The 14,330-nt window shown below is 45.0% G+C and overlaps 2 protein-coding genes across 2 annotated transcripts in view; one reads left to right on the top strand and one right to left on the bottom strand.

Annotated features, from left to right (window-relative positions):
* GABRB3 (gamma-aminobutyric acid type A receptor subunit beta3) overlaps positions 1 to 14,330 on the bottom strand; it is a gene marked incomplete at both ends in the record, with an annotated part of 197,417 nt that overhangs the window by 149,513 nt on the left and 33,574 nt on the right. The gene's annotated exons all lie outside the window — the stretch shown is intronic.
* The window catches only part of GABRA5 (gamma-aminobutyric acid type A receptor subunit alpha5), a gene marked incomplete at both ends in the record, with an annotated part of 51,966 nt that continues 40,504 nt past the window's right edge, over positions 2,869 to 14,330 (top strand). The window contains 4 exons of the mRNA XM_080612705.1: positions 2,869 to 2,954; positions 10,875 to 10,996; positions 12,816 to 12,883; positions 12,997 to 13,217. Coding sequence (XP_080468831.1) covers positions 2,869 to 2,954; positions 10,875 to 10,996; positions 12,816 to 12,883; positions 12,997 to 13,217 — 497 coding nt within the window. The remainder of the gene's footprint in view (positions 2,955 to 10,874; positions 10,997 to 12,815; positions 12,884 to 12,996; positions 13,218 to 14,330) is intronic.

The raw sequence follows: 14,330 nt of genomic DNA, 5'->3' as shown, positions 1-14,330 counted from the left end.
TGATTTAAACGCTCCTAGGCAAGAACATGATAAACGACTGGCACTTCATACTACTTTGCTCAGATATTTTTAAGTACTGGGAAAGCGACTCTGATAGCAACATTCATTCACAACTTGGTATTTGTTGAAGTCACTAATGAACAACGTATGCCATTGGCTCTGCGTTTAAGATCATAAATCACTGCTGGAAAAGCTGAACACAGCTAAGCACCACATGTTACACCACCCCACCTCCCCACCCCAAAAAAAATTAAAATGGAAATTTGAATTCAGAAGACCCAGTTTTCAATTCAAACCATGCAGATCATGAACCCGGCACGCATGCAGCAGGACCCTCCACTGCAATGAACTGCAGGATCAGTATTGGTTTCAGCGGAGGGATTAATTTCATAGAACTTTTTTTGGACAAAGGGAAAAGACGGATACTTCATTGATCCATAATGTTGCCTGAAAGACAAACACTACCTCATTAGATCTGATAATTTAATAATGGAGGTTGGAGTATTATTTGGAAGCCTGGTCACAACAGTGTGACCATGATGAACGTGTGATGAATACTGAAATCTTGTACATCACAGGTAGCATGCACATGCTACAAAGTGATGCATGTGCCTCAAGGAACCCCCATTTCCTCTTCTGAATAGTTGAACACACATCGACCTTTCCCCACCTGCAAACAGTATGCAATGTCTGGGGCTTGAACATGTACTGAGGATACTGCTCCCAGTACTGAGGCTGTGAAGCAGTGCCTCCATTTTTCTGGAATAACCACCAACAGTCACAAGGAAACCTCAGAGTCACTGCAAGTCTCCTGAAATGTTTTAATGCTGATAGAAACCATGGATATCAAATCATGAGGGTTGTAATGATTCAGACCAGCTCCACCGGCCATGGAAGAGGAACATGGACACAGGTCTTTGGGTGTATGGGTCTGTAGCTGTGTGGATGCTTAGGTTTGTGACTGCCCCATCCCTGGCAGTGTCCAAGGTCAGGTTGGACGGGGCTTTGAGCAACCTGGTCTAGGGGAAGGTGTCCCTGTCCATGGCAGGGGGGTTGGAACTGAATAATCTTTAAGATCCCTTCCAACCCAAACCACCCCGTGGTTCTGCGATACGTGTGTGCAAGGAGCTATACACCGGCAAGCCTCACTCGCTGCGTGAGGTGGCCGGGGCTCTCTCCGCGGGCTCTCGGTGCCTCCTGAGGAGCGCGGCTGGGGCTGCCCGCGGGAGACCGGTGCGGGGATAGCGGGGCGCTCCCGGGGCTCCTGAGAGGCCCCTTTGAGGGGGGTCCCCAAGGCCGCGCACCCGGCCGCCGGCTCCTGGCGGGGGCGGCGCGAGCGCGGCGCTGCGGCGGGGCCGCGCCTGGCAGCGGCGGGGAGGCAGCGCCGCCGCTCCCGCTCCGCTGCCGCTCCGCAACTTTCGGGCAAACACCGCCCCCTCGCCCTCGTCCCCCCGTCGGCGGCTGGTAAGCGCCCCGCTCTGCGCTCCGGCGGAGGGCGGCGGGGAGCCCTTGGCCGCAGCCCTCCGCGCCCCCACGGGAGGCCGCCGCTGCGCTCGGCTCCGCGCACATGGCCGCAGAAAACTTTGGCAGGGTCGGGTGGGGGGAAGCCCGGGGGCACCGCGGGGAGGGGAAGGGAGGGGAGGAGAGAAAGGAAGGGGCAGCGGAGCGGGCGCGGCTCGGGCGAGCAGGTGCCACCCTCCGCGGAGCGGGCGGCGGCGGCCGCCGGGCAGGTGCGGGCGGGCCGGGGCTGCGCGTGTGCGAGAAGGAGCGGCGGCCCCGCAGTGCGCGGTGCGGAGCGGTGCGGAGCGAGCGGGAACCGCCGCGGGGCAGCGCGGACAGGACCGGACGGGGGCAGCCCCGGCGGGAGGCTTTTGGTTTGGGATATTCGCCTCGTTGCGCCGGCGCGGAAGGGAGAGTAAGTTGCGGTGTGTCGCGGGGGCATAGGGTTCAGGTGGGAAAGGCAGGCAGCTTCCCTCTGCGTCTGTTTTTGGGGGTTGTTTTGAGGTTTTGTGATATTTTTGTTTGTTTGGGGTTTTTTTAATTATTATTATTTATTTTTGTTTGGATTTTTTTGTTTTGTTTGGGTTTTGTGTTTTTTTGGGGGTTTTTTTGTTGTTTTTTTTTTTTTTTGAGTGCACAGGAAAAAACATTAGTGCACAATGCTGAAATTGGTGGACTGGTGGCTAAGGCAGGTATCCAAAAAGCGGCAGTCGCTGGAGCAGCTATATGACTGTCATTCTTCCTGCTAGCGTGAGGTTTATGTGCCTTTGCGAGGAAGGTCACTTTTCACTCCCCCCACCCCTTCCCCATCCCACCCTCTCTTTTGCTAAGCCGTGCATCAGCAGCGTGAATTCCAAGAAGCAGTAGGTGTTTCTTGGCATTTCAACTGGGATTTTGGAAAGGGAAGCAGAGTATTTAATGGGAAAAAAATTGTGATGGAAGGCAAGGATGCGGAGGCTGCACACAGCCTGGGTTTGCAGGCGCCTGGAAGTTGTTGAAATAGGTAAAGGGTCGAAATTGGCATTTGGAAAATGGTGACTGTTTCTTTAGTTGCTTGTATCACGGATGAATATAAGGGAAAACTGGGCCACTAAGAATTTTTCCTGGCTTGCACTTTTCTGTCAACAGAAGGTAAAACACGTCCTTGAAGATATACAATTTTACATAAACAGCTGATGTTTACATAAGCCTAGATAAGTTTGTGAAAAACACAGACAGCAGAAGATGCCGTGTTAGCTGAACTTGGCCATCCTGCTCTTTGTCCGTGTAATCATTTATCTTTTTCTTTTTTAATATTGTTGCAGCGTAACAAAGTGAGCAGCTGCACCTTCACCAAAGCAACCACCTGCGTTCCTCCTCTCCTCTGGAATGGACAATGGGAGTGTCTCTGGTTTTATCATGATCAAAAACTTCTTCCTCTTCTGTGTTTCCATGAGTTTAGCCAGCCACTTAGGGTGAGTTGCCAATTACGTTTGAATTTTTGCTGTGGGCTTTTTTAAGGAGATGAAAAACCTTGGCTCCGGGTGCTGAACAAAACAAGCGGGCTTTGCATTTCATCTTAATGTGCTTGTGTCAGGGGGAAGGGAGCAATTTGTTTTCCTGCTGAGATTTACTGTCTCAGATTGGTTCTTTATGCCCGTAATGCTGTTGTGAGAAGGCTTGGGGAGAGAGGGGTGCACGGGGAGCTCAGACAACCAGGCCTACACTGCTGAATGCTCTGACCTGTGGTGTTGCCCAGCCAGGGGGCTGCGGAGGGATGAGGAAAGCTTGGAGCTTCACTCTCACCTGCCAGGTTACAGGATGCTGTAGCGCAAGGCTGCAACAACAGGACTCGGTGCAGGCTGCTGGCTGGTGCAGGCTTTCTAGTGAGTAAGCTAAGATCGTGACTGCTTAGAGGGATGGCTGAGTTTGAAACTTGCTGGAATGATTAGAAATTGTGTTTCCCTGACGCATATAGCAAGGAATCCTGTTCCCTTATTTTTACTTTGGATGCTTTCCGGATGGCGATCTTGTGAAAACTGTATCGAAGAAATACTCCTACTATAGCTCTTAGGAAAAAAACCCCAAAACAACCAGACAATCAGAAACACCCTATTTATGTGTTTTTCTTAAACCCCGAGATCTTAACTTTCCAAAATCAGGCTATGCAGTGGAATCTAGAAAAGGCATTTAGAAAGTGCTCTGGAAACGTAGGTTGATTCTTCTTTGTGGAGGAGAACAATCATTTATGATTTCACCAGAAAAAAATGAATCCTCCCAACGTGCTGATTCACAAGCACACCCATCAATTCCTTGCTATAAGAAGAAACAAAATGGAGATGCAAGTCAGTTTCTGATTTCAAGCAAAGTGATTTTTTTCTCTAGATAGAAACTAAGAGAAAGACCAGACTTTGAGTGATGACTGTCTATGTTAGAAGGAAAACTTAGCCCTGTCTCCAGTGAGTGTCCAATGTAGGCAGTCAGAAGCCTGTGACTACAGTGGCTTATGTGAATGGTTGTAGGACTGCACACTACAAAGGATGCAAAGAGCTGCACTCTTGATGTATTCACCTTGAAAAATCTCAGTTCTGCTGTTACTGTGGTCTGAGGCAAAACTCTCCCTGGACTTTGTGATAGAAATGAACAGGGCGATAGGTAGTGTGGGACCTGTTTAAAACTTGTCTTGACATGGTTGCAATTTGACAAAATATTACCATATGGAGATAATCTTGAGAACTATGACCTTAAGTACTTCCTGATGGACCATCATCATTTGTGCTGAAGGTAGCACACTGCAATAGCTGAGCATGGCATGTTTGATGTGGGGTCTTTTAACTGTGTTACTTCTCTTACAGAAGGATAGGTGAAGCTGCAAAGAGAAAAGAGAGTTTAGCTCTCCCTTTTGACCCCAAAGCAAATACTGAGTCCCAGTTAGGAATTCGCATGACCTGTAACCTGGCAGATAATCAGAACAGGACAGTTAGTTAGGGGAAACTAGGACACTTGTTTTCTGCAAGTTACTTAAAAAGCTTCCATGCACTAAAATGAGATCATCACGTAACTTCCCCCTCCACCACCCCTTTTCTGATCTAGTAATTTTCGGCTGGGCCTGCGGAGAGAGGCAGCTCCAATTCGCTGCACCATTCACACACTGCCTTAGGGCTGAATTTTGACCCTGCTCAAAAGACAGGGGATGCTCCAGCGTTTCTGTTTCAGAGGCAGAAGCAGTTTCAAAGTGTAATTTGCTAAGTGCTTTGGGGCGACTCTTCAGGACAGAGCAGTACAATTAACATGTAGTCTTGTATATTAACTGCAAGGATCTAATGCTGCTAATACTTGCTGTTGCTATCAGGTTCTTCTTTATTAGTTTTATCCATGTTTGGACTGCACCATTGCATTGCAGTGCCTTTTTCAACGTGCTAGATAAAAGTGATTGGTCAAATGAGCACAAATTAAAACACGAAATACTGTAGGACATTACAGATGAAGGCAGAGATTTGTCTACGATGCTCCATAGTAATTCCATATTTATATTAAATCATAAATACAGTTTTTGCTGATGTAGCCAAAGCCACCTTGAGGGATTTTGATGCACAATGCCTGGTTGCCTGGTAAAATAAACAGGAGTTATGTATCTCAGTCTCCTAGGCTACTTCAGAAATCTCAGCAGAAGTCTGTGATTAATGTTTAACATAAATGTGGAATGACTATCAAGAGCTATCCACATCAACAGGCGGTAGTGAAAGACTGTAGGCATAGTTGGTAGAAGTTATTTAAAGAAAAATCACTGAATTAAAATTCAAAGATATAGATGAAATAAGAAGAGGATGTTAAGTCACCCACCATTGCTGGTGTAGCAGTTTTATGAGTCTACTTCTTCAGAAAAAGTCCAGCACAAGTCAAGGCTTTTTCAAGCTTGAATTCAGCCTTGAGTTCTGTGATGTTCTAACGAGTTGAGGTATTTTGCTGAAGCATTTCAAGATAGTTCACAATTGTCTTGAAAGTAAACATTAATAATAGAGCTAGAGAATAAGCAAAAGTCAAATATAACCATGAAGAGTGTTTTCAGATGAGACAAGAGCCCGATTCCTCATGGTCCCTTGTGGATCCCTGCAAGGGTGGGCACCACGGGTGACTGTCTGCACTGAGATAAGCTTAAGACTAGGTAGCATGCAGCCAGCCGTATGCTGGCTAACCTTACTGCATCCCGACTCTTTTTGCGAACCACAAACTGCCCAAAGGCACCTCTCTGGAGACATATCGGTGATGCATAGTCCCTGTGCATTTGCGTTTTGGATGCGCAACTTCAGAAATCTGTCTGAGAGCCAAAACCAAGGGGAATGGATGTAGTTGGTGTACCCACAGTTTAGCTGTCATCTGCTAATAATGTTTATAATAGTAGAAACATGGAAAACAGAAGATCCCAATTAAATGTAGCCAATGCAAGACTTCTCTGTACACTGTAAGAATTCAGTCTGTGGCGTGTCTGTAATTTCACATGCTTTTCCACCAACTCACAGCCCTTATCACTAACACCATAATCCTGCTATTTAGGCTGGAGATACCTTTCCTTCAGGCTATTGTTTCAAGTTAGTCTCTGCAACCCTAAGCGGTTAGTTCTGCTGGGTTATCCCTTTCCCTGTCATTCCTAGCACATGCTAGGGAGGTCTTCCTCAAATTTTAGCATAGTTTTGTGAGAATTATCACCTCATTGTGCAGTCATGCTTGTCTGTTTAATTTTTTTACCCTGTTATCTTCCGTTCTTCATGTCTCCAGATAGTTTTCTGAACCCATCAGATGATCTTAATGACTGGAAGACTAAGTGGGTACTTAGAAGTGCTTGGAGGAGGCAGACAGGCATCAGTCAGTCAATCCCTCTGCCAAACAGAAAGCGACAGCTTCAGCATCTCTGTTTCACTTGGCCTCCCACCTGGCCAAAATGCAGGCGTGTACCTGCAGGCCATCCAGCACATGCTTGGTGCAGGACCAGACCTGGCACACACTGCCTCCCAGAGAAGCTGCAGGTCAGTGACCTGGCGAGCTGAGAGTACTGGAAGATGTTTAATGACCCTGGGAGAAATTCAGGATATTGAAAGGGGTGTTAAGGTGCAAGGAGGACGATAAGACGTAGCTCTGTGAAGAGCAGGTTTTCGTTACATTGCTAACAAATTGCTCGTGGGTAGTAAAATATGCTCTTGCTAAATGAAAGAATTACATTATTCTTTAAGGATCTGCAAAGACCATTACATTCTCATCATTTCCCTCAGTCCTCTCCTCTATCCTAATCCAGTGTGAAAGAATTGAATCTCCATTGCACAAATTCACAAAATACCAGCCTTTTTAGATCTCAAGAATCTGTAAGAAAGGGATGGCAAGAAGCTAACTTAGAAAAGTAAATCTATTTCCTTTGATGTCTGGCCAGCTGGCAGTATCCAAAAGTGTGCAAGTGCATTCTCCGCTGCCTTTTCCACAAACTGTTAATTTGTCTGAAGTTCTGGTATAATTCCAATCCTATTAAAGCAAGTTATTGGAAACTCTGCTTTTAAGACAGCGAGAGAGAAAAAGTTGACTTCCAATAGTGAAATACTCCTTACAGTGTCTCTTTCTTTTTTTAAAAAATAAGTTTTTTTGAAAAACGTAGTATCTACCGTACATTTTCCTCTTATTACAGCTAAGCTATGAGTTGTACCTGTCATGATTTTGACTAGATGGCAAAAAAGGACAGTGATATTTAAAATGATAAACAATTAACTCTTCAGAAAAGGTAGCTGAACGTCTTTAGAGAGTTATTACATTTTACACTGATGGGCCCCTTCTGTGGCTTCTGATTTTTTCAGTCACCCTGAAATTGCAATATTAAATAAGTGTGATGAGAAGTACTCCTGGTTGGTTTAGTTTATGTTCACTAATGAGCTTTAAATGTAATTATCTTTGAATTTTCTTAGCATTTTCCTAAGGTGCTTTCCTACGTTTATTTTTATTCATAACTGAAAATGTCTGCAGTGAAAACATTTTTGGTTGCAGAGAGGCAATAATGTGCTTACCTACTAATATGTTGATAAAACCTAATCTTTAGCTGTGTGGCAATAATTAATTTAGGATATCACACATTTTCTTTCTATTCTTAGAGCTATAGTATCTAACATATGTGCGTAAGCTTGCAGGGACAGTTTAAAGGTCTTACGTCATAAAAGACAACCTCAGCACTTACTCCAAAACAAGCATTTCACCAGCAATCTCAAAAATAGAACTTAAACGTCAACTTTTCTGTGAAAGTAACATTTGCATTAATAGCAAACAGGAACCCATTTACAAATGCAACTTCACGTAATACTGACATTTCATCGAAATTCAGCATCAGATGCCATCTTTTTCGGGTGAAGCGATCTGCCAAATATAAATTGGATTGCAGTTTTGCGGATGAAGTGCAGACTCTTTTTATTAGTCTTCACCCTAGTTGTTTCTCTGCCTTTTTCCTCTATTAATTAGCTTTTCTTGTGGAGATATAAAAGTATTTCAGTATTTGAGATGCGCGTACTATTCTTGTGAAAAATATATATAGCTGAGATAGATAGAAGGAAGCAGCATCAATTACTCTTGTTAGATTCAGAGGAGCAGTTGTGAGAACTAAGTATATTTTGTCCCATCCCCACAAAAATAGTTCAATGGAAATCTTCCCTCTGAGTTCAATTGGCTTTGAATTCAGCCATAAGCACTAAAAATAACAAGCTTTTTCAAGAGCAGAGAAACTAGTGAAGCTTTGTATCCTGTGCCCCCAGCACTGTACCTTTGCAATAATCCTGGCTCTGCATTTGGCATCCCTTGTTCCCATCTCCCATTGCAACACCTACATTTTACCTCTGTGGTCCTTTTCTCCCAGGACCTTTCCTAATCACCCTGCAAGTCTCCTCCATATCTCTTAATTAGCAGAGAGGAGGTGGGCTGGTTTTGCTGAGGCTGTTTCTGAGCTACATGCATGCTGACTGGCCCAGTCAGCGAGCCAGAGGGAATAGATGACTGCTGACCTCACATTTTTACTTAATGAGGCACTAATTTAGATTGCTCTCCCCTTGTCTAGTCACTGCTTCTCATGAAACTTGTAGGAATGAAATGAAGTTTGATCTCTCCGCTTCTTTGTCAGATACATTGGAAAATGAAAACGGGTTCCTACATTGATAGGGTGAAGCAGGCAGACAGCATGATGCTTATCTCTTTCTTATGAAAGAACAAAAAAAAAGAAGCTAAAATAAATGAGGAAAGTTTAAAATAGTATTCTAGGATGTTACCAAAGAGTTAGTTATGGTCACTGCATATGAAGCACCTCTGTAACTTCTGTCTTCCATTTGTATTTGTTAGGCTGGTACTTGTAAACATTCACCTTTATGTAGTGAATCCCTTTGATTATGATCGACACAAAAATATACAGTCTTTTGTCTTGAATGGTGTGGTGTGCAAGGATGTCTAATGTTTCTGTAATCAGTTTGCATCTGCTGGAATAATATCTTTCATTGTAGTCAAACATGTCTGTGATGCTGGCTGCCTCAGTCACTCACTAAAGGTTCTGCTTACAGCATAGAAAACAGAATAAATTTGGTCTTTTGACCTGATGGCCTGAAAAATGGGTGAGATTTGTGTCTATGCCTCTACCTGCAGCAAAGGGGAGCTCCTTGGTGGCCTGGGCTCTCCAGTCTTGAGCTTTTTGATGGTCACAGCAGTCCTGATGGCACTCGGGCTGTGAGGAGCCTCCTCGGCCTGACGTTTGCACGTGCTTTGGCATTCCTTATAATCGGGCCCATGCTGCCACTGCCCAGCCTTTATTCCCCTTTCTGAGAGGATCCTTTCCTTTTCCAGCAGAAACACACAAGCTGTAAAAGGAACAGGTGCAGGACTGGGGGTCCCCATATCTGCAACGTGCCCATCAGGAGCTCATCCTGAGACAGATCTTGTGTCACTAAAATTTCCAGACCCATCTCATGGGTGTCAGCAAGGTCCTGTTACTGTAGACCTTGAGCAGGTTAAACCAGGTTGAGGTCACTTGTCTTTCTCTGCATAAAGCCTGTTCTGCTAGGTAAGCCTAACACACGTGTTACAAGCATCGTGCAAGGCAGGCTGTTCAGAGGGATGCTTTGGGGTTCTCTATTTACTGATTTATTTCTTTGGGGACTGTTAGTAAATAAACATGGATTTTTAAGGTTTTTTTTCTCCCTGGGTGACTAGTTCATGTCGAGTGCTGGTTGTTGGAGTGTAAGTGATTCCTCTCTGCTGGCAGGGTGCATGAGGCAGGGTACGGCTCTTAGTGGGACTACGTGCTCTGTCACAGCTGGAGCATTTGTTGCCTGTTTCAGCAGAGACTGAAACTTGAATAAGCACCGAGTGTGAGCAGATTTGCTGTCCTGAGAGATGATCGTTGCTTGCTGCAGGTGAAGCATGCTTAAGGATAAACTTAAGCCTATGTTCTTTTGGTGGGCAAAGGCATCACTAGGCAGGGGATTCTCCTAAGTATCTTTAAATGAAAATCAGATGGACTTTAAAATGTAAATTGTAGTTGTACTCTTGAGCTGTGAGCAGCTCCCTAGGTCTAAGCCATGGACAAAATGTTGAAATAAAAAAAGTTCAGAATAAAACAGATTTGGACTAAAAGATATGGAATGAGGCCCACTGTACATTGCTGTTATTTGCATACTACAAGGGAGGACTAATTTAGGCAAAAGAGAGAGGAAGAATGAAGAACTGTGTTTTCTGTACTGCAGTTACATGTATTTTAGACACCCCAGTGATCTGGGCTGGGATTTTTTAATGCAGTGGGAGCTGTTATCCTCAAATAAATTAAATAAACTGGAAATCAGAAGCTGTTTGGCATGTAAGGATTAAAGACTACCTTCAGGTACACTTGAAGCAATGTCCTCAGGCAAACCAGTGCTGCTTGTGCAGATCCCCTGCCTGCTGATGCAGTTCCCAAAGACTGGAGAGCTAACCCAGCGGAAAAACCAGTCACAGCTTTTGCTGGTGCTGTGAGCTGACCTTGCTCCTTTCAGGGAATGGAGACATGCCAGCACTTGGGAAGTGGTGAGACTGAGGTGGGGCAGGGCAGCACAAGGGATTGGGATCTCCCTGTGCCTTACGGCAAGATGGCCAGTGGGCTTAGGTATACTCCGATCCAGCGCCCCAGGCCTTCACCTCCATGGCATGGGCCCTTCCTTAGGTCCTCCTCCTCCAGGGAGAGCTATTTATGATTGCTTATAGCAGTGATAAAGTCACTGCAGCTCCACATGCTGCTCAGATGGAGCAACAAGAGAGGGCAGAGGCTCCATCACAAAGTTCCCTTGAGACTGAAGCCCCTTGAGGCTGGCACAGCTTTTGACTTGGTTTTTCATTTCTTCATTTGCATCAAATAGCTTCTCACAGACGCCAACAGCACCGGGAAAAGAGGACGCCAATGATAACATCACTATATTCACCAGGATCTTGGACGGTCTGCTGGACGGCTACGACAACCGACTGCGCCCGGGACTGGGAGGTAGGATAACGCATTCGCTGTGGCCAGGCCTCCACCGTGCAGGACCATTGTCTGCATGATGGCCTCCCACATGGGTACCTGCTCTCAGCATGGACCTTGACTAGGGAGTTGCATTTCTTTAGCTAAACAAAGCCCAGAAAGAAGTAGATTTTTCTCCTGGCAAATGGGATGCAATACAAAGGTCACTGAAAGTTGTCCTCTTTCAGTCATTGAGGTCATCTGATGTTGCATTAGGAGAGCATGTGTGATGCATTTTTCTGTAATTGAATACAGTTTGGGTTTCTTTTCTTTCTGATACTCTGTAAGGTGAGTGAGATGGTGCTAGCAGGTTGCTGCAAGGTTCCTGCACTGGTCAGCATGTATAAAATAACAACAGTGGCAAAAATCAGTTAAAAACAGATCCTCAAATCATCCATTTTTAGACAGCTACAGGAAATCTATATTAATATGTCATTTTGGTAACCTCTAAAGCAGCTATTTTAAAACCGTACATGTGAATAGTTGCTTGCCATGCTAACCTTGTTGAGCCCTCCTTCAGCTCTATCCCCCAGATTTCTCTCATCTCCTATGCATGTGTAAACCATCTGTTATGTTTTTTCTTGGCCCTTTTTTAATCTGGCTACCCCCACCCCTTCCTCTTGTGAGACCAACACATTGCTTTCATCCCTTTCTCTCCTTCTCCTCTCACTTTACACAGAGATGCTTGAAAATAGGGCTCGATGCTCCTATCTTATGTAACGAACTTCTGAAATTTCTGCCCTTAAATTAAATTAGTCCTGGATTTGAAAAGATGCCAGAAAGACTTAGAGTTTTGCTGATAGAATTAATTTCACCTAACTTTGGACATCTATAATATAGATGGATGAAGTTGCACAGATCACCCAAGCCAGTGGAGGGAAGTAGGTCCTTCCAAGGTACTCTTCACCTCATCCTATAGTAGGTATTGAATATATGTTGGTAATATGTGCTGACAGCCCAGAAAGCCAATCGCATCCTGGGCTGCATAAAAAGAAGCATGGCCAGTAGGTCAAAGGAGGTGAATCGCCCCGTCTTGGCCTTGTGAATACTGTGTTCAACTCTAGGGCCCCCAACACAAAGGGGACATAGACCTGTTGGAGTGAGTCCAGAGAAGGGCCACAAAGATGACCAGAGGGTGGAGCACCTCTCCTGTGAAGGCAGACTGATGGAGTTGGGCTTGCTCAGCCTGGAGAAGGCTCTAGGGGGACATTATAGCAGCCTTCCAGTACCTAAAGGGGGCCTATAAGAAAGATGGAAAGGGACTCTTCATCAGGAGGCTTAGTGATAGGACAAGGGGTAATGGTTTTGAACTGAAAGAGGGAAGATTTATATGAGACGTAAGGAAGAAATTCTTTACTGTGAGGGTGGTGAAGCCCTGGCACAGGTTGCCCAGAGAAGCTGTGGCTGTCCCATCCCTGGCAGTGTGCAAGGCCAGGTTGAACAGGACTTGGAGCAACCTGGTCTAGTGGAAGGTGTCCCTGGCCATGGCAAGGAGGTTGAAACAAGATGATCTTTAAGGTTCCTGCCAACCCAAACCATTCTGTGATTCTGTGATCAAAACCCGCCAGCCAGAGGAATTGCACCCTTTATGGGCCTGCTTCTTTCCACTGATTATAAGAAGAGAGCCTGGACTCCCAAAGGTCGATCACTGCATTTAATCAGGGATTAAATTCCTCCTAAACATCTTTAATTTCAAGCTTTTGGGAATTTTTGAGTGATTCGGAGTTAATAGAGGAGCACATCTCAAGCGCATATTTGCATCTTAAAGCAATTCCTAATGCAGAGCCTATATTTATTACAGAGAGAATAACTCAGGTGAAAACAGACATCTATGTTACCAGTTTTGGTCCTGTGTCAGACACCGAAATGGTAAGTTTGAGAGTGTGGTTGCCAGATCCCCTGTATCTGCTTTGCTAAAGTTGTTTTTGGAACTATTGCTCCTATTCAGATCCTGCAATACTTCTAGTATTTCTTTGTGCCAGGAATACACCATTGATGTTTTCTTCCGACAAAGCTGGAAAGACGAAAGGCTGCGATTCAAAGGACCTATGCAACGCCTCCCTCTCAACAACCTACTCGCCAGCAAGATTTGGACCCCAGACACTTTTTTCCATAATGGCAAGAAGTCTATTGCTCACAACATGACAACCCCAAACAAACTTCTGCGCCTGGAGGATGATGGCACTCTGCTGTACACTATGAGGTAATAACCATGATCGGTCTCTTCTGATGCTGGTTCCCAACTAGCTTTGCAAATGCTTGTGGAGAGTGTCACTTCCCCCACTCCTAGTAGAGCTGGGCAACCAATGTTTCACACATATTTATGTGAATATCAAGAAAAATGGAAAACATAATCACTGCCTACAAGTACCAATTAATTTGTAGCTTCTGAATACTGCTAGTGCTTAAATATTTCCTTTGATTAAATAGAAGGCATATTCTCAACAGATTTGATGATTCAGTCCAGAGTTTTTTATGAAGATCTGTTCTCTCTTGCTGTTTGTATTTGCAGCTGCAGTGCTGAGTAAAGGAGAACGATCTCCAAGACCAGGAACTATCTTGTTTGGGGGCAGTACATCTTGAACCCTTGCAGTTTTTATTACTATTTTTTTTCAATTTCACTAATACTGATAAAAGGCAAATCATCACAGGGATAAATGAAATAAGCTAGGAGCACTGTGAAGCTTCTTTCCTGAAAACAAAGCTGGCACATTATATTGGCAGAGAAGCAAATTGATGTCTCAGATCTTCAGAGTCATGCTCCTCATCTGTCTAGAGGATACTGTCAAGCTTCATCATTGTATAACCTCGATATAAGATGTAATATCAGTGATGTTAGAGGATTGCCTTAAATTCTTCTCAGGCCAAATCCCACATCTCGGTGTATGGCAATTTGCTCATTCAAGGTAATTAGCCTGTAGTAATTAAGGCTGCCGTCTATCTTCATCAGGGTTTTCTCCAAGAGTGTAGTCATACAGACAACACGTGAAAAAGAGATGAAAAGAAAAACCTACCGAGCAACAAAATGTAATTCTGAGCTTTTCACATACAAGGCCAGAGTGGTGCCTGAAACCCACCAGAGGACTGAAACTCCATCCCAGAGGAGCCTGAAGTTAGGTGCTGAGATGCCTGGCACTTCAGCAGGCAGCTCCCAACAAGGGGAAAGGGGAGCTGAGTTCGCACTGATGCTTGTGATCTGCAGAGCAGAGCCAGAAGCCACCCAGTGCAGGACAGTGGGGGGGCGATCCCTGAGCTCACTCCTAGGGTGCAGTGGTTAGGACCTGTTGGGGCTCAAGGGTATTACACGTTCATACGC

This window comes from Psittacula echo, assembly GCF_963264785.1.
Source record: "Psittacula echo genome assembly, chromosome: 3".
Classification (NCBI taxonomy): Eukaryota; Metazoa; Chordata; class Aves; order Psittaciformes; family Psittacidae; genus Psittacula; species Psittacula echo.
The sequence above is the reverse complement of the archived record's forward strand: the minus strand, read 5'-3'. Positions and strand labels throughout refer to the sequence as shown.